The 27,072-nt window shown below is 37.6% G+C and overlaps 1 protein-coding gene across 5 annotated transcripts in view; it reads left to right on the top strand.

Moving 5' to 3' along the window:
- Positions 1–27,072, top strand: part of PHKB (phosphorylase kinase regulatory subunit beta) — a 201,029-nt gene that overhangs the window by 103,839 nt on the left and 70,118 nt on the right. For all 5 annotated transcript variants that reach the window (XM_047789954.1, XM_047789952.1, XM_047789950.1 and 2 more), the window contains one exon: positions 14,149–14,243. In XM_047789954.1, the coding sequence (XP_047645910.1) occupies positions 14,149–14,243 (95 nt within the window). The remainder of the gene's footprint in view (positions 1–14,148; positions 14,244–27,072) is intronic.

Here is a 27,072-nt window from a genome sequence, read left to right as displayed (position 1 = left end):
TCCATTCTGTTTACTGGATAGGTTGCTAGCAGAAGGCTATGAGAACTTTGACTCTCTCCCTCTTTTTTTTTTTTTTTCCCCTTGCTTTTTAGGGCCACACTCTTGGCATATGAAAGTTCCCAGGCTAGGAATCGAAACAGAACTACAGCTGCTGGCCACAGCCACAGCCACAGCAATGCGGGATCCTAGCCGCATTTGCACCCTACACCATAGCTCATGACAGTGCTGGATCCTTAACCCACTGAACAAGGCCAGGGATCAACTCCGTATCCTCATGGATCCTAGTTGGGTTCATTAACCCCTGAGCCTTGAAAGGAGCTCCCTTGGCATCTCTTTTATAAATGTAATACAGTTCTGATTTTTTAAAGCTTTTTGTTTGTTTGCTTTGGGTGCGCTCATAGCATGGGAAAGTTCCCGGGCCAGGGATCGAACCTGTGCCACAGCACCAACCCAAGCCACTGCAGTGACAACAGTGGATCCTTAACTGCTGTGCCACAAGAGAACTCACCTGGTTTAATGTTACAGTCATGCTTGAGCATAGCCTTTAGTAAACCACTTGCCAAAAGGAATTGATTATCTCAAAATTCCCTTGTTTCCAATAAGTGCATAGGCAATTTACTCAGGTGGAGGCTTACTGGGACCATTATTCATAATTCTTTAAAGAATTGTTTTTCAGCTTCTCATAAAATTTCAGCTGAAATGTCTTTGGACACATTAAAATGAAGCTAATTTAATGAACACAGAAAAGCATGATGCGTCTTCCTATACCATTCCTGCTAAAGTTTTAAATATTATTAGCATTTCCATCAAAAATGTTATCATATCAGTCAGAATTCTTCTATGCAAACCTTTTGAAACAGGCTCATTATGAATACAGTACCTGCACTAAAAGAACTGCTTGCTGTGTGAAATACTGTTATTGTCATTGTTGTTCTTGGTATCATTGTATAAATGCTAAATTTGTTTGTGCTGTAAGAGTAATCATCTTTGGTTTCTTTTTTTACATCCCCTTAGGGAAGAATATTTCAAAGTCCATATTTCCAATACAAGTTTTACACAAATAACGTATAAGATAGACAGAAGCTAACTGAAGAAGAAAAATTAAGTTAATGTTGTTTTCAGCTTGCCCATTTCCTTTCTGTATTTTCTGAGCCTCCATATATACTTAATGTTAATTTAAGAAACTGTAGAAAAATTTTCATCTTTAAAGGGACAGCTCTTTGATAAGGAGTTGATATTATTTACACAGGTTTAAAAATCTTTTGCTGGAGTTCCCATCAGGGCTCAGTGGTTAACGAATCCGACTAGGAACCATGAGGTTGCAGGTTTCGGTCCCTGTCCTTGCTCAGTGGGTTAAGGATCCGGCGTTGCTTGAGCTGTGGTGTAGGTTGCAGACGCGGCTTGGATCCCGAGTTGCTGGGGCTCTGGCATAGACCAGCGGCTACAGCTCAGATTAGACCCCTAGCCTGGGAACCTCCAGATGCCATAGGAGCAGCCCAAGAAATGGCAAAAAGCCAAAAAAAATAAATAAATAAAAATCTTTTGCTTTAAGATTTTCCAAAGTAAGAAATATATATACATGAAGCAATTTTCTTAGACTCAAGTTAAGCAGCAGGTTAAGATTTGGGCATCGTTGCTGCAGCGGCCTGTGTCACTGCTGTGGCGTAGGTGGCATAGATTCAGTTCCTGGCCCAGGAACTTCTGCATATTGCAGGTGCAGCAAAAAAACCAAAAAACAAAAAAACAAAAAAAAAAAACAAAAACAAAAGAGTCAAGCCAAGTTGGTAAGATTATCTCTGGTTAGAATTTTATTTCCATCTCATTAGCATGAATACAAAGAAGCCTTGTTGATACTTAGCTAAATAAAACATATTTTGGTAGAGGACTAGTTAACTTAAGGGCAAGAACTTGAAAATTACAAATGAGCATGATGAAATTTTTCAGTGAGTCTGAGACTGAAAACTGGTACCTGGGATATGGGATTTGACAGCTAAGCTTTCTTCATTGTGCTTTTTGCTATGTGTATCCAGCCTGGGGTTGATATAGCTAGAAAGATGCTGTGTGAGCAAAGCCTCTGGATAAAATTGAGAAGGCTAATGAATGGGAATGCAGAATTGACCATAATCTATATAAGCAAATTGAGCTTTTTTTAAAAAAAAAAGACTGAAAACAGTATCAATCATTAAAAAGACATTGGATCTTCCTTATTTCAAAATAAATGTATTGAATATAGATGGATTTTGAGCGTAGGTAACATTTCCTTATGTTAAGACCAGAGTAAACAGAAACAGCTCAGGTCATGCCTTCATCTCTGTTTCACGACCATTTTGTAAAAGAGTCTTCAAAGAAGCAGTCAGTTTCTGTTTTGCCTGCTCCACTTCTAAAAACGCAGTAGAGAACATGCAAAAGGTATGTTGCAGACTACAAAACCACATAATTATCTCCTGCTACAAAAGAGATGCTGCGTATTAATTAGCCCTCTGACCTAGCTATGTGTCATCTGGTTAAAAACTTACTGGTTAAAATGAATAAGATCTCAGAAGATTGAATCCTTTGGTTGCTCTTGACTATTTTATACTTGCCTCTTCCCTCCAAGAGCTATCAAACACTCATGAATGTTATTAAAATTACAGATACTGCATTAACTAAGTCTTATTTATTCATTAAAGGAGCCTCAGGTGGATGTCTGCTTAACAGCATTTTGTGGGTAGTTAATTTGAATTAACATGAAAATAATAGAACAGTAAATCTTTTAAAATATTCTGTAATATATGGCTTTCACTAATACAGACCAGTTTGTGTCTGGTGAAATCCAATAAGAATATTTTCTTCTATGTATGTCTTAGTGAATAATCATACAACAAAACTATGTGACTTTTTACTCCCTTGTTAGAACAGAAAGACTCAATACGCTGTTCCCTGTTCCAAGGCCAGAACTATCCACCGTGTTCTTAGAATATAGTTAATCATTACAGTATTTTTTTCTTTAGAAAATTTTAGAAAATCAGTGTTTGCTATAAAGTAAGTAAATCATAAACATATTTATTTTAAACCAGATAAGACATTTTTAAGATACATTTGACTTGTCTTAGAATAAAATGATCATTAGTTATATCTTTTCATTGTTGTTTAAATTTGGAAGTTTAGAAACTATCCATGTTAGAGATAAGTCTGCAGAGAGCAGTGTGCCTTTTCAAATTTTTTTGCAGAAATAACTATAAAAGTATTTATCACACAAAAGTCAATGAAAAATCATGATCTTTAGTTTGAAATTTTTCTGAGGTTAAACTAGAGTTAACCTCATTAACTTTAAAACTTCCTCAAAGCCATTATTTAACTTTAATATATTATTCAATATTTTTTTTAAAAAAACTATATCAATTGTTTAGCTTTAACAAAAAAATCTGACTTCTAGGAGTTCCCATCGTGGTTCAGTGGTTAATGAATCCGACCAGGAACCATGAGGTTACGCATTCAATCCCTGGCCTTGCTCGGTGGGTTAAGGATCTGGCGTTGCCTTGAGCTGTGGTGTAGGTCACAGATGCAGCTTGGATCCCGCAGCATCGCTGTGGTCATGGTATAGGCCGGCGGCTGCAGCTCCGATTGGACCCCTAGTCTGGGAACCTCCATATGCCGCAGGGGCGGCCCTAGAAAAGACAAAAAAAAAAAAATCTGACCTCTAGACTTTAGCTTGTCTTTTTGATATATAATACCCACCCCCACCCTTATCCACCAGATTATATTTCAGGACCCCCCCCCCCCCAGCAGATGCCTGAGTACATGGCTAGTACCAAAGTCTGTATGTACTGTGTTTTTTCCTATACATGCATACCTATGATAAGGTCTAATTTATAAACTAGGCACCATAAGAGATTAAGAGTAATAACTAATGATAAAATAGAATGATTGTAACAATATGCTATATTAAAAGTGATGTGAATGCGGTCCCTCAAGAAAAAAATCTTATTGAACTGTACTCACCCCACTTCTTGTGATGATGTGAGATGATAAAATGCCTACATGGTAACATGAAGTGTGGTGAATGATGTAGGCCTCGTGCCTTAGCGTTAGGCTCCTTGACCTTGCGGAGATGTCAGAAGAAGGTCTGATGATCCTGGATCATAGAGCCTTGATTGTGTCAATGGCAAATGTCAGGAGCAGACCATATCCATAACTGGAGATCTTGGGATGGTTGGGGATACCAGATGTGAGCCAGACAGGGCCAAACCTCATCATGCTACTCAGAACACAGGCACAAGTTTTCAACCTTATGCATTGTTTATTTCTGGAATTTTCTCTTTAATATTTTTGGGCCGTGATGACCACAGGTAACTGAAAGTGCAGAAAGTAAAACCATGGATGGAGGGGACTACTGTATTCTTATATGGATGAGTAAGAATTCATCCATATAAGAATTCTCATAAGGAATAAGACTTCTTAAAATTCACATTCATTTTTACCAGTGAGTTTTTAAAATGCAGCTAACCTTCCTTACCCTTTACATGAGACATTCATAGTGATGACCTTCATGTAGGTATTACTGTGAGATCTCAAATCATTAAAGTGGAACTTTTACATACTGGATAACTTAAGATAGATGAATAGAAGAAGTTTTTTAGGCTAGATACTTTGAAAACATTATTAATAAACATCAAGAGGTATGTTTTTTTGATGAAACTTGAATTATTGAGCAATTTTAATTAACTACAACTTTCTCTCCAGTGCACACAAACTCCCAAAATATTCAGGTGAAAGAAAAATTTTTTGAATTTCATGAAGAATTTTGAAGATGAATGTTATTTAATTTCCTAGGAGTATTAACAGAGACTTTTAAAGTGATAAATAGACATAGAAATACTTCAAAGTATGCAAAAATGTTAGGTACATATGAAGTTCCCAACTTTATTTCCTGGGTTCCTAAAATTCTTTAGTAAGTTATTGTTTGGAACTTAATTCATTTTCCAGTACAGAATCTTTTTTTTTTCTTTTTCTTTTATGGCTTCCCCATGCATGTGAGTTCCCAGGGCCAGGGATCAGATCCAAGCCATAATTATGACCTGTGCTGCAGCTGCAGCAGTGTTGGATCCTTTAACCCACTGTGCTGGGGATCGAACCTGCATTCTAGTGCTGCAAAGAAGCCACCAATCCCATTGCACCATAGCACGAACTCCAAGACTCTATTTTAAATGATTTTAACACCCAACAAACTTGTAACCATATGTTATAGATTATTTCTTTGACATTAATATGTTTTTCCTCCCCTCTTCCTTCCCTGGTTTTTCTTCCTTTTTCTCTTTTCTTTATGTTTTTCTTGGATTATAGTGGAAAGATCAAGAGTTTGGGGGCCACGAACTTAGGACTTAGACAGTTTAGGACTTGAAAACACGTTCCACTACTTACTACTTATGTGACTTTAATTTTCTTAATTTCTGCAATCATCAGTTTCTTTATTTTTATGTTATAAGGATTAACTGATAAGAAAATATACTAATGTATTTACTTTGAAACAAATACATACTGGAGTTCCCGTCGCGGCTCAGTGGTTAACAAATCCTACTGGGAACCATGAGGTTGCGGGTTCGATCCCTGGTCTCTCTCAGTGGGTTAATGATCCAGCATTGCCGTGAGCTGTGGTGTAGGTTGCAGACGTGGCTTGAATTTGGCGTTGCTGTGGTCTGGCGTAGGCCGGCGGCTATAGCTCCGATTAGACCCCTAGCCTGGGAACCTCCATTTGCCGTGGGAGTGGCCCTAGAAAAGGCAAAAAGACAAAAAATAAATAAATAAAACAAATACATGCTAACATGGTTATTCTGATATACTGCTTCCTAATTCCAGTGTTTATAACTAAGTTAAGTCCATTTGCATTTGATTTAATTGATGATATTTCTTGTCAATTGGCCTCAAGTATAAAAGCCACTGATCAAGCCTGGATATCTGGTGAAAGACAGTGATCAAGTGCTCCCCAGTGTGTGTGAGGACATAAGAAACCAAGGTCTTGATTTTCATTAGTCTGTTGAATTCAAATGCAGTTGAGGCCTTGCTCAGTAGAGCACACAGTTTTTGTGGTGATCAGTTAAAATAAATAGACCAGAGTGTACAAATATGTATCTACATCGTAGTTGCTCAGAGATTTCCCAGCTGTCACACTTCAGGAAACTTCAAGCAGAAAGACATCTGACATTTCTGAGCACTCCTATATTTTTCATGATATCCATGGGATTGCTAGTGACCTAAAGTAGGATTTCTATGCAGCAGACATTATAAACATCTTGAGAGCTCATGTAATACAGTATTACTTTAAAAACTTCACCTAGGAAGATTTTTTCCTTTAGCTTGTTTTATAAATGACTGGCTTTCTTAAAATTAAAATTTTCAGCGGAATTATTACTAGGGCTAGAAAACTTGTATAAAAAAGTTTATGATCCCTTCTTCAAAAGTATGATTAAAACTGAATATGAAAACAATTACTGCCTCAAATCTGAGAAGACTCTATGTATGTATTGTCAGACTGTTGTCCCCAAATGATCCCTGCCTTAAAATGTGTCATAGTCTGTTCTTTGCCCTTTACAAATATTGTCCTAAGTAATCCTCCTAACTTCTTTGCTGTAACTGAGACTCAGAAGAGTTTAGCAGTTCATCCAAGGTCACACAGCCCATGACTGCCAGAGATTTTATTGCTCTTTTCAGCAGTCTCCAGGGTGATTGTGTCACCTGTAACCTCTGTTGCAATAAGCATGACCATTAAAAGTAAAATTTTGCTAACCTATTAAGATATTAACTTGTTTCCTGTTTTCACCTACATGCTGATCGTTAAAAATATATTTCTTAGTAATTTCTGTGTCCTCTGTGAGTTGTCTCCTTATTTGCTTTGCCCGTTTAACCTTGGTTTTTATGGTTTTTCTTATCAGTCTACATGAATGTTTTATGTATTAGCTGTACATAAGACATTCTCTGTATTTTCCTAGTTTGTTTGCCCCTAAACTTTGTGCCATTTTTTGGTGAAGTAAATTTAAAATCTTTATATACCTAGATCGGTCATTCTTATTAATCAGTTGAGTTTAAATATTATATAAATTTGGAATTTTTTGGTATAATGTATGAAGTTGAGAATCTCCATTTTCTTTTTTTCCATAGCTCATTTCTTAATATGTGTATTACTAACATGTGTCACTGAAGCTAAGAATTGGTTAGTCTTTGAAACACACAATTTTGCCCCATTAATGATCTGCTAAACCCATTTTATTCTATGTAATTTTGGTGTCATGGTTAAAAAAAAAATTACTTGCTCTGTTAAATTTCCTTTAAATTGTCATTTCATTAACGAAACAAAAATTCTTTTCAATATTTTCTTTTTACTCTCAACAATTTTTGTTTAAGGTGAATCCAGGGTTTTTTTCATAAATGTTTGTGTGCATAAAAATGCAAATATTAATAAACCTAATCTGTCTTCTAAGGGTTTAAAGATAGCTGACCTGTTTTTAGAAATGCTCCATTATCTCTGAGGTTTGGTATTGTATGGTGAAATGTAGAAAACCAGTGCTCTTTGATCTTTGTTTCTTTGTTTATTTTTTTTTCTTTGTCTTTTTGCCTTTTCTAGGGCTGCTCCCGCGGCATATGGAGGTTCCCAGGCTAGGGGTCGAATTGGAGCTGTAGCCGCCGGCCTACGCCAGAGCCATAGCAATTCGGGATCCAAGCTGGGTCTGCAACCTACACCACAGCTCACGGCAACGCCGGATCATTAACCCACTGAGCGAGGCCAGGGATCGAACCCCCAACCTCGTGGTTCCTAGTCAGATTCGTTAACCACTGGGCCACAACAGGAACTCCCCTGTTTGTTTATTTTGGTTTTAAATGTTCTGTAGTTGGTCAGGTATGAGTTTTTTCAGGTCTGTCACTGTTCATCAGAAAACCAGTGCCATCGGATTAGAAAAAAGAAGAGCTCTATTTCTGCTTCCTGAATGATAAAAATAAGTGCAGTAGGAGAAAAATGTCTATTAACTTAACCTTTTAAGGTATTTTTCACTTTTACCGTTATGGCAATGAATGTATCCAGATTCGTTAACCCTCCAATTTATTATTTTATTTAATAACTCTCTTGAGTGCTTACTGTATGCCAGTGCTGTGCTAGGTAGTGGGGTATGACCATGTGTAAAAAGCATACAGCCTGTGGGTTATGGATGAATGGATGGTATAAGTTGGTACATCAACCTAGATCTGCAGATGTAGTACAAAGAGAGAAATGAGAAGGAAATGCAAAGAAATAAGCTTTTTCAAAAGATTTGGTTAACTCTTTGATTCATATTACTGTTAATACATTAGCATTTATGCTTTCCAAGGATATATGATTTCTTAATTTACCTGTCATCATTTATAAATAGCAAAATAATAAAAATACAATTTCATTTCTATAGAATGACAGTGAAACATTAATTATGTAAGTAAAATGCTTGTTGGTAGTGAAAATTTTTTCACATCTCAATGATCAGACAAATGAGGTAGGGAAATAATTTGCTGCTATTTAGACTATCACTATACTAATCAACCCAGCATCATAAGCTAAACTAATATTAATAAATTGAAATCATGTCGATATTTGCCACAGTCAAGCCCATGTTGCTTTGGTTTAAATTTTGCAAAAGTGCATTTTTTTCAGAGAGAGAGAAGAATATTCTTTAATATGCTCCCTGATTGGATAGGAAAAAAATAATATCCAACAATCTAAAGTGTTTCTTGTCTTCTCCTCTTGGTTATCTTCTCCATCTGTTGTATAGAATGGCAGTGTTTTTAAAGAGCAAGATTAGTATGTGGTTAAGAGCCCAGACTCCAGAGAGACACTACCATGTTTGAATATAAGCTCCGGCCGTTCCTAGCAGGTGCAAGTGCTTAACCACTCAGTGTCTACATTTCATTATCTAGAAGATGATAGGATGTTGTGAGGGTTAATACACGTGACATGCTTAAACAATGCCAGGAATATAATAAGCACTAAGCAATGCAGCGGCTGCTGTTGCAGAGGCAGGAGTAGCTATGGAGGCTTCTGTGGCTGTGCTGCTGCTGTTCCTTCCTCATTTTCTTATTAATGTATTATTATCACTTTTATGACTATGAAGGACCTCTTCCAAGAGTTACTAATAACACCTTTGGTGATTTTGTCTATTAGATAGCATTGCACATGTGCCCCAGAATAGAAATACAGTGAGAAACATCCCCAAAGCTGCAAAGAATTCACTTGCATTTTTTGTGGTTGACTCTCTGCTCTTTCAGAATTTTTTTACAATATTTATTGATATATAGTTGGTATACTGTTTTTCAGAAGTATTCACTACCTGAAAAGGGAGTAACCTAAAAAGCTGTGGAAAATGGGATGTCAACTATACTCTGAGAATTTTTTAAAAAAATAAATAATAAAATAAAATATGTAACTATAAATAGATAATACAGCACAGGAAAATCTACTCAGTACTCTGTAATAACCTATCTGGGAAAAGAATCTGAAAAAAAACAGGTGTGTGTATCCTGGTTCACTCTGCTGTATTCCTGAAACTAATACAACTAAATAGTTGTATGTCAACTATACTCTAATAAAATTTTTAAAAATTAAAGAGAAAAAAATAGCTTCTGGCTCTATTAAAAGAAGAAAGGAAAGAAGGAAAGAAAGAGAAAAGAAAGAGAAAGAAAGCTAAAGTAACTTTCGTGAGAGTCACAACCAGGAATTGATAAATCTGGCATTTGAGTTTGGTCTTATTAACTGTTAAGAGTCATGGGTATTTGCTGCTTCTATTCTAGTCCCATGATATATGATCAAAAATTTAAAAAAAAGAAAAGAAAATGGGGTCTGATTTTTTTTTTTTTTTTAGTAAATGTTATACTTAGGTGAATTTGTATACAACTCAGCATGTTTTTACATGATCAGTATAGAACTGAAGATCAGGAATGAAATGAACACATTTTCACAGCCTAAGTGCAGTAAAAATGAAAGCATGTGGACTCACTTTAGAAGTTGGATTTTTTTTTTATTTATTATACAGTTAACTTTCACAAGCCTAAGCACAACTAGGACAACTTTAAAATGTATAAGTGCTGGGTCAAGAGGTATGCTTGGGGGAAAAAAAAAAAAAAAAAAAGGTATGCTTGCTGTAAATTTGCATAGATACTGCTAACTTGCACTCCAAAGAGGTTATGCAGAATTACATTTCAGTATTTCCCACGGCTGCCCCTTCCAGACATAGTCACGTCCTGGCCCAGGGATTATCTCTGCTACAGTGAGCTTCAGGTATCAGTGGGTTTCTCTGAGGTGTGTTAGAGAAGAGAACTACTGACTTAGTGCTTTCTTCCCACCTTCCCCTCCCAAACATTCTAAATTGCCTTCCTGTTGTATCCTGGGATTTTATCCAAAGTCACCACATGGAACTACCACATGGAAAGGGCTTCTGTGTTTACAGTACAACAGCAGTTGAAGACATTGCCCACATGCTGGTCCATGCCCCATAAGAAATGTTCCATCTCAGAAAGCTCTTAGAAGTTAGCATTGGGAAACACTTTGTCTTCCCTCAATGAAATGGTTTTCTTCCTTGAGAATGCAAACACTTTATTTTTAGAACAACTTTATTGAGCTAAAATTATACCTTTCACCTATTTAAAGTTTAGAATTCAGTGGTTTTTAGCATATTCACAGTGTTGTGCAGCCATAACTATAATCAATTTTAGAATAGTTTTCATCACTCCCCCCCACCAAAAAACCTATACCCTTTAGCAGTCACTTACTCCCACTTACCTACCCTTAATCATTTCACCCTTACACCTAGCACTAAACAATCATTAATATACTTTTTATTTCTATGTATTTGCCTATTCTGGACATTTTACATGCCTCAAGTCATACAATGTATGGTCTTTATGACTGATTTTTTTCACTCAGCCTGTCTTCAGCATTCATCCATGTACTAGCACTTTATTCCTTTTTATGGCAGGATAACTTTCCATTATGTGGATATGCCACCTTTAATTTATCCATTCATCAGGTGATGGACATTTGCGTTGTTGCTTTAGCTATTATGAATAATGCTGCTGTATACTTTCATGAGCAAGTTATTGTTTGACGTATGTTTTCATTTCCCTTGGGTATATATAGGGGTGGAATTGCTGAGTCATATGGTAACTCTGAGGTTAACATTTGGAGCAATTCTAGACTTTTTTCCAAAGTGGCTGTACCATTTTTCCTTCCAACCAGCAATATATGGGGAGTATAATTTTTCTACATCCTCTCCAACCTTTATTCTTTTTTTTTTTTTTCCTTTGGCTTTTGTCTTTATAGGGCCGCACCCATGGCATATGGAGGTTCTCAGGCTAGGGGTCAAATCGGAGCTACAGCTGCTGGCCTATGCCACAGCAATGTGGGATCCAAGCCGTGTCTGCAACCTACACCACAGCTCACAGCAATGCCAGATCCTTACCCCACTGAACAAGGCCAGGGATCAAACCCACCTCCTCATGGATACTAGTCAGGTTCATTCACTGCTAAGCCATGATGGAGACTCCAAACGTTTATTCTTATCTGTTTTTTAATATTAGCCATTCTAATGGATATGAGGTGTTATTATTGATTTAATAAGCATTTTCCAAATGACTAACATTGAATATCTTTTCATGTGCTTATTGGTAATTTATATATCTTCTTTGGAGAAATATCTATTCAGAGACTGTGGCCATTTTTAAATTGGGTTATTTGTCTTTTTATAATTAAGTTGTAAGAATTCTTTATATGTTTAAGATACAATTCTCTTATATGGTATGTGATTTGCAAATATTTTCTACCATTCTGTGCACATTTTGCTCTCTTGGTGGTGTCCTTTGAGACGTAAAAGTTATAATTTTGACAGAAATCCAATTTATCTCATTTTTTATTTTGTTATATTTTGATATTATAATTTTGTTAAATGCAAGGTCATAATGATTTACTCATATTTTCTTCTAACAGTTTTATATTTTTAGCTCTTACATTTAACTTTTTGATCTATTTTGCATTAATTTTTTTAGGTGGTGTGAGGAAGAAGCCCAACTTCATTCTTTTGCATTTGGATATTCATTTATCCCAGTACTTTTTTGTGGGGGGAAATATCTATTTTTTTTTCCTATTGAATTGTTTTGACACCCTGGTCAAAAATCAGTTGACCTAAAGTAAGGATTTATTTCTGGACTCTCAATTATATTCCACTGATATCTGTCTTTATGCCAATACCATATTGTCATAAGTACTATAGCTTCTTCCTATCAAGCTGGATCCCTTTTATTACTTTTTCTTATCTAATAATTTCTCTGACTGGAACCTCCAATACAATGTTGAATAGAAGTGGCAAGAGCAGACATCATTGTCATAGTTCCTGATCTTTGGGGCAAAGCATTCCATCTTTTAGCACTGACTATGACATTAGCCAGGGGTTTTTTATAGATGCCCTTTATCAGGTGGAGGAAGTTCCTGTTTACCCCTGGTTTTTTTTAATGTTTTTTTTAATCATGAAAGGACATTAAATTTTGTGAAGAGGTTTTCCGTGTCTGATGAGATGATCTTTAGTTTTTATGTCCTTTTTCAGTTGAGGTGGAGTATTACAACAATTGATTTTGTGATGTTAAGCCATTCTTGCATTTGTGGGCTGAGTCCATTTGGTCATGGTGTGTAATCATTTTTATATGTTGCTGGATTTAGTTTGCTAGTATTTTTGCTGAGGAGTTCTGTGCCTGTATTCAGAAGAGATTTTGATTTTGTGATTTTGATTTTCTTTCTTTGTGATGTCTTTGATTTTGGCTTTAGGGTAATACTAGCCTCGTAGAATGAATTGAGAAGTGTTCCCTCTGCTATTTTTTGGAAAATTTTGTGAAAAATGGGTTTTAATTCATCTTTAATTATGTGGTAGAATTCGTCAATGAATTTGACACATAGATTTGTGTGTGTGTGTGTGTGTGTGTGTGTGTGTGTGGAAAGTTTCAGTCACTACTTGTTATATATCTGTTCATATTTTCTATTCCGCCATGAGTAAGTTTTGGTAATGTATATAGTTCTAGGAATTTGTCCATGTCTAGGTTAGTGAAATTGTTGACAAAAATTTGTTCAGAGCATTCTCTTATAATCCTTAAGATCAGTGGTAATGTTCCTAGTTTCATTCCTGGTTTAGTAATTTGAGTCTTCTTTCATTTTTTCTTGGTCAATCTAGCTAAAGGCTTGCCAGCTACTGAGTTTTTAAGATCTACTTGTTTTCATTTATTTTCTATATTATTTTTCTATAGTCTCTTCCATTAATTTTTCACTCTAATTACCTTCCTCATGCCTGTTTTTTATGTAGTTTGCTCTTTTTCATCTGGTGTCTTGTGTGGAATATAAGTTATTGGCTTTTGAATTTTCTGTGTTTTGGGGGGTTGTTTCTGTTTGTTTGTGTTGTTTTTTTTTTTCGCCAGCCACACCTATGGTATATGAAAGTTCCTGGGCCAAGGATCAAATCTGTGACCTACACCACAGCTGCAGCAATGCTGGATCTTTAACCCACTGCACTCGGCCAGAGATTGAACCCACACCTCTGCAATGACCTGAGCCACTACAGTCAGATCCTCAACCCACTGCACCACAGCAAGAACTCCAAGAATTTTCAATTTTAGTATACACATTTATAGCTATGAATTTCCCTCTGAGCATTGCTTTACCTATGTCTCCTAAGTTTTGGTATGTTGTGTCTTCTTCAATCATCTCATCAGAAGGTACATTATAAAATATTTTCTGATTCCTCTTCTGATTTTTTTTCCTGACTCACTGGTAGTGGTTATTTAGGAATGTGTTGTTTAATTTCAGTATATTTGTGCATTTCTAAAACTTCTCTCTGTTATTAATTTCTAATTTCATTGTGTATTTCAGTATATTTGTGCATTTCTAAAACTTCTCTGTTATTAATTTCTAATTTCATTGTGTCGTGGTCAAAGTATATACTTTGTATGATTTTAATCCTTTTAAATTTATTGCTGCTTATTTTATGGCATAGCATATGAAAGATGTTCCATGCACATTGAGAAGGATGTATATTCTGCTCTTTTACATCTGTTAGGTTTAATTGGTTTACACTGTTGTTCAGATGCATTTTTGATCATGTCATTTCTTTTTTTCAGCTGATGAATTAATCAGTCCTAAAGACATTGATCCTGTTCAGCGTTATATCCCACTACAGAATCAGCGTAACGTGAGCATGAGGTTTTCCAATCAGGTAAAGAGTTATTTTGTAATTTAGATTCATCCAGAGTCTAATTGAAGAAGAAATTTTATTTTATTTTATTTTATTTGGTTTTTTGTCTTTGTAGGGCCGCACCAGGGCATATGGAGATTCCCAGGCTAGGGGTCTAATCAGAGCTGCAGCTGCTGGCCTACACCACAGCCACAGCAACACAGGATCCGAGCCACATTTGCGACCTATACCACAGCTCACAGCAATGCTGAATCCTTAACCCACTGAGCGAGGCCTGGGATCAAACCCACAACCTTATGGTTCCTAGTCGGATTCATTTCCATTGCACCATGATGGGAACTCCAAAATTTTATTCTTAATGGGTTTTTATTGTGCATTCTGAAGGCAATGCTTTTCTGTCTTTAGGTTAGTTAAGATTTACCTGTGGAAAAGGACTATTTGTTAACAAGGAATCAGATCTGTCCGACAAGATGTCTCAGGCTAAACATCTTCACTGTCACAGTGGTTAAGTGAAAGATGTCACATGTCTTTGAGAAGATGCAGTATGTACACGTAGCACAAGAACTATTACTTATGGGAATGGGGTCCTGTGAAAGGCCCTGGGCTTGATCTATCCAGTGCTGTGTCTGAGTGATTGACAAGAGTAGTTCGTAGTTCTTGGTGACATGTTGGGTGAAAGAATAGTTTAAAATTTTTTTATATGTAATAGCTATAGATTCAGACTGTGTTGTGACAACAGAATAAGTGTTTGCAGGATCAGCAAGATTGATGTTAACTTGAGCAAACCCTCAAGTATTAAATGATACCAGTAATGAGGACTGTCAAAATGAAGATGTTGTGTATTGTGGAAACTGCCTGAGGAGAAAGGGAATGAGCCTGTGTGTGTGCCTGGGATTCCAAGCAGTGAGAATTTATTTAATAAGAATAGCATCAGCACTTACAGAAAATATGCTTACAAAATTGAAATGCTCTTTTCACTTTACAAATATGCGTGTAACACACACACACAAATACAAATAAATGATTGCTTTAATGAGAGAAAGGAAGAGCCAAACCAGCCTCATTAGTAGGTTCTATCATACTGTTTCTCCTTTTTGTTGGTCCTCAACCCAACATGTAGTTACTCTGAGAGGTTTATAGATGAGAAGCTTTTTGGGAGACTTGTAAATAAATGTGAAGATTTTCTCAGGAACATAAAATCCCTATGTTAATATGTGATAAAAATTTTACCACTGGCTTATTAGTTCCCATATGAGGCAGAGATTTGGCCTTTATCTACCATTCATCTCTGTGCAGCATAAGTATACATTCTGTCCGTATTGGAGACATGTAATTTCACTTGAAGAAATGGTAACGTAGGAATATATTTAACTTCATATTACCCAGGGCTGTGACTCTGAGCCATTTTAAGACTAGTGTGTATCATTTACATAGCATTTCACATGTGTCACCCACTTCTCAAATCTCAAAGGCTTTTCCTAGAAAATAAGGTGACCTCATTGGTCACAGATTTGAAATGTAGGGGCAGAAACGAGAGAATATCAAAGCGCATGGCTAACAAAATCAACAATTTAAACATTTCCTTCGTGCTTGACATAAAAGGAGGGGGATGGGTTACGTACAGTTTCTGACATGCAACATACTTGCAGTTCATTCTCGCTCACTCAGGAAAGCTTGTCGGAGTGCAAGTGAGTGAGAGTGAATATTATAGAGAATTTACTCTCGGTGTATTTTTTCTATTGAAATCATTTTCTAATGTTGCAACTAAATTACCTGTGGCATGCTTCCCAGGTGGCACCATATCCTAGCGAAGAACCTTTTCTAGGCTCTGCACAGGGGCTTCTCACCTGCAGCCATGTGGGAATTACATCTGTGTAGAGTTGTGTACAGTTTCTGAGAGGGAAATGATAGGAAAGGTTGGCAGAAAAAACTTACTGGGAGGTGTTATTGCCTAACTCTGCTGTCATCTTGGTTGTGATATAAAATGGTGAGGTGTCATTGCCACTTTCTCTTGCCCACGTCCATTGTTGGGGCTGGATGACATGGCTCGATGAAATACAGAGGTCAGACATGGCCCTCTGCTTGAAATGCTGGGTCAGTGGCCTCTCAGTCATGAATGACCAGGTCACATCGTACAGATCTGTGGGGATTGACCAGGTACTTTAAATCCTGCCAAATGTCAGAAAAAAATAAATAGAGTAGTAAAGCTGAGACATTTCCCAAAAGCCAGAAAAATCCCTGACTTCCAAAGGTGTATCAGGTGTCCCCATGACCACCCTCAGCCTCGATGGATTCACTATGCCACACAGGACTCAGAAGTTGTTATACTTACACTTACAGTTTATTCTAGGAAAAGGATACAGGATAAAATCAGTGAAGGCACACGAGGCAAGTCCTGAGGAAATCAGGCACAAACTTCCAAGAGCTCTCTCCCAGTGGAGTCATGTGAGACACAGTTACCCAGCAGTGAGGTGTGACAACACATGAAGTGTTGCCAGCCAGAGAAGCTTTCTCAGGCTCGAGTGTCCAGGGTTTTTATTGGGACCAAGCATGTAGCACCTGCATGACTGACCTTTGTTGTTCACGCTCTTCCCCTCCCCAGAGAAAAAGCAGATGTTCACTGTAAATCACACTGTTACCATAAACCATCTGGACAAACTGGTATAGTAAAGGCCCAAAGCCTCAGGTGTGCAGATACACTCTTATCTGACAGAATATTCCAAGAAGCCAGACAAGGGCCCATCCCGAAAACATGCCTTCCTTGGGCATTTTCAGGGTTTTAACAACCCAGGCCTACTGAATCAACTTATTCCTTCACAGAAAGATTATGGTGGAAGGAAGTTTCTAGAATCCAGAAGGCAGGAAGTGCCCCAGGACTGTAGAAAGGTCCTCTCCTTCAAATACTCGTAGGGCTGTTAGAACATTACCAATACAAAACATTGAGGACTGAATTGAGAGCTCTTGGTTTTCTTAATATCAGCAAGTTAATTTTAGGAAAAGGGAACTACTTTTGTACCCAAAGTTAAGACTGAGGTTGGAAAAGTACGGATCATCTGAGATGACCCTTCTCACTTCTCTCACTAGAAAAGTGCTATTTTCTCTTGATGTTACTTAGAGAATAAAACAAGTCTCCTTTTATAAATAATGTTTAGAGGAGTAGAAAGAAAAGTGCTGCAAGCAGTAGGGAACATGCTTTATAGTTTTGTGAGATTTTGACCAAACCAAAATAAAACAAAACAAGAAAACATCTGGAGACCTTCGAATGTAAGTTATTGGAGATCAGAGACCATGCTTTTATTCATTTTTATAGATTTCATTATTTATCATAAGTACCCTAACACCTATTGTATAGGAGGTCCTCAGTGTTTAACTTGAATATTTGAATGTGCTTGAAGATACATGTGGGAGGAAGATATGTCATGGGAAATAGTGGACTTATCCAACTATCCCTAAATCTTTCTCTAATCCTGATCTCTTACCTAATATTTAAACTTGAATTTTCAGCTGCCTGGTGATCATCTCCCCACAAATCTAGGATTTCTGGATGTATACTTAACTCCAACCCACTGAGTTGTGTACATTAAATATACACAGATTTTTCGTATGACAATCATATCTCAGTAAAGTGGTTTGAAAGAAAAATGAAACCGAACATTTCTAATACCAAATTTATATTCTCTCTTCAAAGCTGCTCTTCTTTCCATAGTCCTTATCTTGGATAAGAACACCATCTTCAGTAGCCCCTTCTCATGCCAGTCAGTAGCTCTAATATTCACGTGATTATTGTATTGGCTCTGCCTTCACGGCAAACCCCTTCATATGTATCCCTGCTTCCATGTACCACTCAGATTTCATTACTACTCGATGGCATAGTTTAAATAATCTGTCTGTCTCCAGTCTGTCCTCCTGGGGCTTGAGAACACATAGTCTTAAATGACTTGATTTTTTCTTTTTTTCTTTTTGGGCCACCCATAGCACATGAGGTTCCCCGGCCAGGGGTCAGATCCAAGCACCAGCTGCAGCAACACCGGATCCTTAACCCACTCACCAGGGCCAGGGATCTAACCTCGTGGGTACTAGTTCGTTTTCTCTGAGCCGCAGTGGGAACTCCTTAACCTCTCAGTATTTAATAGTTATTTTTAATTCTTTTATTTATCACCTTTATAATTTTAAACAATGTAATACAATAACATTTTGGGGAACTTGTCTTTATTTTTGGTGTTCTAAAATTTCACAAGTTTTGTTTTCATTCATTCTGGTTGTATTTGGTGGGCCCTTTTCATTTGTGACTTTCTGCAGCTGTGGAAATTTTTCTTCAATTATTTCTTTAATAATTTCCTCGCCTTCCTTTCCTTTCCTTTCCTTTTCTTTTTTTCTTTTTTTCTTTCTTTTTTTTTTTTTTTTTTTTTGTTGTTGTTGTTGTTGCTATTTCTTGGGCCGCTCCCGCGGCATATGGAGGTTCCCAGGCTAGGGGTTGAATCGGAGCTGTAGCCACCGGCCTACGCCAGAGCCACAGCAACGCGGGATCCGAGCCACGTCTGCAACCTACACCACAGCTCACGGCAACGCCAGATCGTTAACCCACTGAGCAAGGGCAGGGACCGAACCCGCAACCTCATGGTTCCTAGTCGGATTCGTTAACCACTGCGCCACGACGGGAACTCCTTTTCTTTTTTCTTTTCTTTTCCTTTCTTTTCTTTTCTTTTTTCTTTTCTTTTCTTTTCTTTTCTTTTCTTTTCTTTTCTTTGTCTTTTTAGAGCTGCACCTGTGGGATATGGAGGTTCCCAGGTCAAATCAGCACTGTAGGTGCTGGCGTACCCACAGGCAGATCCCAGCCACGTCTGTGATCTACGCTACAGCTTACGGCAGCGCCGGATCCTCAACCCACTGAGAGATAGTTACAGGCCAGGGATAGAGCCTGTGTCCTCATGGATACTAGTCAGATTCATTTCTGCTGAGCCACAACCAGAACTCTTCCTTTATTTTCTTTATTCTTTCTATTGAAGATCTTTTGTTAATCAGATTTTAAGCCTACCGGAATGATCCTTTGAACCTCTTCCTTTTTTTCAAATAGCTTCTGGTTCTTTGGTATTTTTGTTTGTTTGTTTTGGGTTTTTGTTTGTTCTACATTCAGGATATCTTCCTTAACTTTTTGTTGCAGCTCTTTTATTGAACTTTTTTTCAAAGTCATATTTTAATGTCTAATGGCTCGTTTTTGTTTTCTGATTATTCTTTTCATAGCTTCCTGGTTTTTTAAGAGTATTGTCAGAATTATTATAAATTTAGAGGATAAAAAAATTGAGATATCAATTGAATAAAAAATTGTTCTAACTTTTTATTTTTAAATAGTACAGCTCCATAAGAAATTGCAGAGAAATGCCCAGACAGGCCACTGTTAACACCTTGTATAACTATCATATAATGTGAAAAGCAGAAAATTGGCGTTGGTATAATCCATGGAGTTTATTCAGATTTTACCAGTATTAATTTGTGTGTGCATGTGTGTCTCCAATTCCATACAATGTGTAGCTTTTTGTAAGTACTACCATCACCATCATGATACTTAATTGCAAGATTTTCCTTGTGTTACCCCTTTGTAACAAATCTCCTTCCTCACACCCTTCCTTAACCCCCGGTGACCACTCATCTGTCTTCCATTTTTATAGTTTTGTTATTTCACAAATGTTCTATAAATGGGAGAACACATCGTATAACCTTTGAGGAGTGTCTTCTTTTCACTCAGCATAATGCCTGTGAGTTCAATCCAGGTTTTTCATGTATCAAATTTGTTCCTTTTTATTGCTGAGTAGTATTTATAGTATAATATCATCATTTAACCATTTGCCTATTGAAGGACATCTTATGGGTTATTTGAATATTTTAGAATTTCATTTTTATTTATTTGTAATATTTTTTGGTATATTGCTTTCTTACATTTTCCTCTAGGAATTACCATGTACACACCAAGTCTGTTGATATATTTTACACCTTGAATGAGTGTAGAAACATTTTCTTTCCCATTTTCACTTTTTTTTGGTCATGCCTGTGTTATGCGGAAGTTCTTGGGCAAGGGATCAAACCTGTGCTTCAGCATTTATCTGAGCCACAGCACTTGTGAACACTGGATCCTTAACTGCACCACAAGTGAACTCTCCCATTTTTACTTTTTAAACATAATTTCTTAAGTTATTTCTCTGTGTTCATTAAGCAGTACATCAGATGGTATGAAAAATTTTGCTTCAACCATAAAATTTTTTTTTTTTGGTCTTTTTCTGCCTTTTCTAGGGCCACTTCTTCGGTCGGCATCTGGAGGTTCCCAGGCTAGGGGTCTAATCAGAGCCGTAGCCACCAGCCTACGCCACAGCCACAGCAATGCCGGATCCGAGCCATGTCTGTAACCTATGCCACAGCTCACGGCAAGGCCGGAACCTTAACCCACGGAGCAAGGCCAGGGATCAAACCCACAATCTCATGGTCCCTAGTCGGATTCGTTTCTGCTGCGCCACGATGAGAACTCCTCAACCATAAAATTTGATTAAAGAAAGTCATGAGGTAAAAGATAGTCCCCTGTGGTTATTTCAGTTTCTACATTTCATTGTTCTTTCCTTTCGGAATGTCCCTGTCTTCTTCTGTTATCATTTCATTCTGTTTGCATGGCTTTCTTTAGACTTTACTTATGAATAGGTCATTAGCAATGAAATTCTTAGTTTTCCTTTGTTTGTTAATGTCTATTTCCCTTTCATTCCTGAAGGATACTTTTGTTAGATACAGAATCCCTGATTGACAGTTTTCTTTCAGCACTAAGAATTATTGTGTACTTCCTCTGGCCGCCATAGTTTCAGATGAGCAGTCCCTTGTCAAATCGAATATGTGTTCTTCTACAGATAATATTCCATTTATTTTAGCCTAAGTCTCTTTAAGCCATGAGGTGGAAAGCCAGGAGATAACAAAATCAGCTGATGCAGGTGAATCAGCTCACTTGCTGGCTTCCCAGGAGTTGGGTAGGCTTTTCCTTGCTGTGAAGCTGCTGCTGTAGGCTGATCAAAACTCCATGATGTTATGCTGTTGTGAAATGGGACTTGGGATGGCCCTTGGACCCTTACTGCTGCTACCATAGGTGAATTGGTAGCCCACTGAGGCCTAATTTTTGGAGCAGGAGTCAAGATACTTCACTGGGGCTTCTTTGCTGATGCTGCAGTCATGTTGGCCCACGAGGTGACCTGATTGTAAAGCAAAGGTTAGATGGGCCCACTAGGACTTTAAAGCTGCTGAAGACTGATTGGCCAGCTAGTACCTCAGTGGAGGAGCTAGGATTGGGTCTCCCCACTTGGTCATTGTTGTGGTTCCTGCTTTCCAGTCTTTTGGCCAGAGAGAACAGACTTTTATTGCTTTTGTGTTTTCTTCTCTTTCTTTCTTTTCTTTTTTTCTTTCTTTCTTTTTTTTTTTTTTTTTTTTTTTTAAATCTATGCCTGTTGGTTGTTTCAGGCTGCAGATCTCTCTGGTGCTCAGCCCAGTGTGTGTGGGATCATATGAATCTCACCACATTTCCATTCTTCAGGTTCTGAGGTTTGTTTTTAGGTGGCCAGTCTATTGCCTTCTTTCCAGCGCTCTGAGTCCTTTACCCATTATCCATTGAATTATTTCCAGGGTAAATCATTGTATTTTTTGAGCTGGAGGGGAAACTGAGTACAGGCGTCTTGTCCCTTCTTGCCCTTTTTTTCATGGGTAGGTTATCTTCGTAAATCTTTCTGTGAGTAAAAAGAAGTCTGTTCCTCGAATAGTCTTTTTTTTCCCTCCAGAGTAATTTTTACAGTAATATCTGCTATCATATTTTGAGCATCTGTTTTTTAATAAAAGCTTTATGGAGATGTAATGTACAACCTATATAAATCACTAACTTAAAAGTATATAATTCAGTACTTTTTAGTATATTCACCACGATCAATTTTAGAAAATTTTCATGACCTCCAAAAGAAATCCAGTACTTTTTAACAGTCTTTCTTCACTTTCCTCAACCTTTTTCTCTCTTTCCACACCAGCCCTAGGTAACTACTAATGTACTTCTTGTCTATATGGATTTTCCTATTGGGGCTGTATCATATAAGTGTTTTCATAATGTGGTATTTTGTGACTGGCTTTTTTCAGTTTGCATAATGTTTTCAAAGTTCATCAATGTTGTTAACATGTATTGGTACTTCATTCCTTTTTATGGATGACTAACATTCCATTGCATGTCTATACCACATTTTATTTATCCATTCATCTGGTAATGGACATTTGGGTTGTTTCCACTTTTTGGCTATTGTGACTAATGTTGCTGTGAAATTTTGTGTACAGGTTTTTGTGGACACATTTTCATTTTTCTTGGATATAGTAGAATTGTTGAGTCATATACTAACTCTATGTTTAGCATTTTGATGTGCAGGCTGTTTTTCAAAGTGATTGCACCATTTTGCACCCCTACCAACAGTGTATGAGGGTTCCAGTTTCTCTACCTCCTTGTCAATGATTATAGCCATTCTGTGTGTAAGAAGTGGTATATCCTTGTGATTTTGATCTTTTTTCTGTGGTTACTCCAGTTACTGATGTCATTCAGCATCTTTTCGTGTGTTTGTTGGAGGCAAATGTTTGTTAAGATACTGTGGTCATTTTTTAAATTGAGTTCTTTGTCTTTTTATTACTGTGTTGTAAGAGTTCTTTATGTGTTCTGTATATGAATCCACTATGTGATTTGCAAATATTTTCTCCCATTTGGTGAGCTATCATTCCAATTTCTTGATGGTGTCATTTGAAGCACAGGTGTTTTCTATTTTGATGAAGTCTATTATTATTTTTTGTTTGGTTGCTTTGCTTGTGGTGTCATATCTAAGAAACCATTATCTAATCCAGAGTCACAAAGATTTATGCGTATGTTTTCTTCTAAGAATTCTATAGGTTTAGCTTTATCATGTAGGTCTGTCGTCCATTTTGAGTTAATTTTTGTATATGGTGTGTGGTAGGTGTTTAGTTCCATTCTTTGCATGTGGCTGTCCAGTTGTCACAACACCATTTGTTGGATTTCCTGAGTGATGTTTTTCTTTTTTATTATTGTGGTAAAATATGCATTACTTGATATGTATCCTTTTAACCATTCATTAGTGTACAATTCACTGGCAATAAATACATTTGCAGTATTTATATAACCATCACTCCTATCTATACCCCAAACTTTTTTGTTTTCTGCAGCAAAAACTCTGTACCCTTTGAACAATGACTCCTTCTACTCACATTCCTCCATTTCCTCGTAACCTCTATTCTACTTTCTGTCTCTATGAATCTCTCTATTTAAGGCACCTCAGATAAGAGGAATCCTGCAATATTTGCCTTTCTATGTTTGGCTTATTTGACTAAGTGTAGTATCCAAGGTAATTTTTGTATTTGATTAATGTGGTGTTTCTCTTTCTTCCTGTTGGTTTTTTTTTTTTTTTTGTCACATACTTGGAGATCTTCATTGATTCAATCATTTATTAGGTGATAGGTGGTCTGACTATTCTCAGTGTATTAAGTGGTCTTCTCCCACTGCCCCACCCCTGATCCCAACATGAGGTGAGGAAGATATGATTGGGAGTATTGTCTCTCAGGAATCTGGTGGGAAACGAAGAAGACCTTGTACCCTTGCCAAATGCCAGAATCTGAAGGGTTGTACTTTGAGGAAGCTGTTGCCAACACTAGAGGCATTAACTCACCCCAGCCGACCTATTCAATATATTAAGAGAAAAGCTGTGTTTTATTGCTGGCTGTGGTTCCCTGTGTGGGCCTCTGGCCAGCCACTGTGGCCTTTAATCAGTTCTCTCTCATGCCCCATTTCTCCCATCTGCCCTCCATTGTACTGCAAGCCAGGTACCTCTCCGGGGCCCCTCTCTCTTGTGCGTCAGCTCCCAAACCTGTGGCAGCATCATGGGGCTACTCTAAGTTGTAGAGTTTGGTTATTTAGAGCTTAGTTGTTTAGGCTTGCTCTGCTTTATTCATTAAGGCACTTTTATTTGCCATCTAGAAATGTGCTGAAATGTCTTATTTGATGGCTTGTTTTCTTTTTCTCTTTATTGCTATGACTTTAGTACTTTTTTTTTAGCATCTATATGGTCATTTCTCTAGAGTCTGGAGAGGAATGTGAATTGAGTGTATGTGCTCAAGCCACTCTAGAACTGGAAACCCAGGCTTCACTCCCCATTCTTGAGTCTTAACTCATTGTTTCTCATAAGTATCTTTTTCTCCAGCCACCCTCTATGCTTCTTCAGATCGTGGTTGATGAACCTAATGCTGGGAATTGAGCAAAGTAGATGTTCATTGAACAGTGTGATAGCCCCAAGTAGATGCAAACCAAATAAATTAAATGCCAAAATTATTCCAATTGTCTGGTAAAGGAACACATGAAAGAAAATAATTTATACCAAACTGTTAATCTGCCCTTTATTCTTTTTTTTAGTCTTTTTAGGGCCGCACCCACAGCATGTGGAAGTTCCTAGGCTAGGGGTCCAGTCAGAGCAGAAACCACTGGTCTATGCCACAGCCACAGCAATGCAGGATCCCAGCCACATCTGCGACCTACACCACAGCTCACGGCAACACCAGATCCTTAACCCACTGAGCGAGGCTAGGGATTGAACCTGCGTCCTCATGGATGCTAGTAGGGTTCATTAACCGCTGAGCCACAATGGGGACTCCTGCCCTTTATTCTTGTAATAAGGTACCAATGCCTGCTTCATTTACATCTACTTTCCTATGTCTGCTTGATTTGAAAAAGATAAATGACACAAAAGTTCATATTATCCATTCAGCTTAAAAATTAATCCCTGAAAACAAGTCTTGTGGGTTTAGATGCTGTGCCATTAAGGCTGCTTTCCTATAGTCCTTTGTGTCTGCTATGTTACAAGACTGTTGTAATTGTTGGTTTACATGCACGCCTCTCCGGCAGGTCCTTCAGAGTAGGGAACATGTCTCACTCTTCTTTATCTTCTATCAGTCTAGTTTGGTATTTGGCAGGCTAGAGGAAGGAAGTGAGAGAAATAGAAAACCACTATTGGTTAACGAATCCCACTAGGAACCATGAGGTTGCGGGTTCGGTCCCTGCCCTTGCTCAGTGGGTTAACGATCCAGCGTTGCCGTGAGCTGTGGTGTAGGTTGCAGACGCGGCTCGAATCCCACGTTGCTGTGGCTCTGGCATAGGCCGGTGGCTACAGCTCCGATTCAACCCCTAGCCTGGGAATCTTCATATGCCGCGGGAGCGGCCCAAGAAATAGCAACAACAACAACAGCAACAACAATAACAACAACAAAAGACAAAAAAAAAAGAAAACCACTATTGATTGTGCCTCTGATGTTTATAGGCATTGTAAAAGCTATTTTATATTTATTGTGTTTGATTTTAACACTTTTCTGAAATAAATATTATCCCCATTTTACAGATAGATAATGTGAGATTTAGTAATTTTTCCAAGGTCACACAGTTGTCAGGTGGTAGAATAAGGGTTTTAACTGAAGAGGGAAAGAAGAAATGGATGTCAAACACAGAAGCAGTGAATTTCATAATGGCCTGAAGAAGTTACTAGAGGAGCTAGTTTTCTTCCTGAACAGCCTGGCTCAATATCACGTCACAGAAAAATAGCTTCCCCTGTGCCTTAGGACACTGAGAGGACTGTGGAAATGATTTGAAAAATTAAGTGGAAGAGTTCCCATCGTGGCTCAGTGGAAACGAATCTGACTGGTATTCATGAGGATGCTGGTTCGATCCCGGGCCTTGCTCAGTGGGTTAAGGATCCCGCATTGCCATGAGCTGTGGTGTAAGTCGCAGACTCAGCTCCCATCCCTTGTTGCTGTGGCCGAGGCGTCAGCCAGCGGCTACAGCTCCAATTCAATCTCATAGCCTGGGAACCTCCATACGCTGCAGGTGGGGCCCTAAAAAAATAGAAACCAAAAGAAAAAGATAAATTAAGTGGAAAGATGTTACATCAATGTAAAATATGCTGGAATCCATTATATCTAACATTTATCATGTTAAAAGGGTCTAATTGTTTACTTTCTTCTTCCCTGTTAGCCCTGGGATAAGACCAAGACCACAAGTCTAACGATTAGTGATTTTATTAGGGATTTCCTTCTTATCCAAAGGAGAACGCTTTTCAGAGGCTCACAAGCTTCTTTATATGAGTATTTACCCCCTTCTTCTTTCACCCTAACTTTTTCCCATTAGGGGTCCATCATTTTCTGTTGCCTAGGTAATTTTGGTGCTGACTACCTGCTATTTATCTGTGAATGAGGCTTATACTGTTCACACTGCAGAACCTCTGCCATGTTAATGTGGGATAGGTCACTTGAAATCTGTTTGTTTCCAGACTTTGCTGCTCATTCATATTTGGAAGAACCTGTAAGCAGCTGACCATGTACATACATTTCACTTAGGCATTGCATTACAGTTTTCCACAGGGGATAGGGTGACCCTAAAGAGAATATCCTTTTATAGCAACTGGGGGCTTTCTGGAGTCCTATAGCAAATGGACTTTATTTTGTTCTTTATTTTTATCTTACGATGTTTATTTTTTCCATTAGAGTTGATTTACAGTGGACTGTATTTTGAAATGTTAATTACAATCAACATACAGAAGATTCCTGGTTCAATAGGAAAACAAACTTAATATCTTTTTAAACATTGGCAGGATTCTGTCTGAAACTAACATATTTAACAGGCAATAGCGTAAGACTAGCCAGGAATTGGATTTCTTTTCTTCATTTTTAAAACAATTTGCAAAAAATTGAACTTGTTTCTTGAAATAGATGTTGAATGCCACAGAATTTTTACATAAATAGGCCATTCTAA

This window comes from Phacochoerus africanus, chromosome 8, assembly GCF_016906955.1.
Source record: "Phacochoerus africanus isolate WHEZ1 chromosome 8, ROS_Pafr_v1, whole genome shotgun sequence".
Classification (NCBI taxonomy): Eukaryota; Metazoa; Chordata; class Mammalia; order Artiodactyla; family Suidae; genus Phacochoerus; species Phacochoerus africanus.
This window is presented reverse-complemented; position numbering and strand designations above follow the sequence as displayed.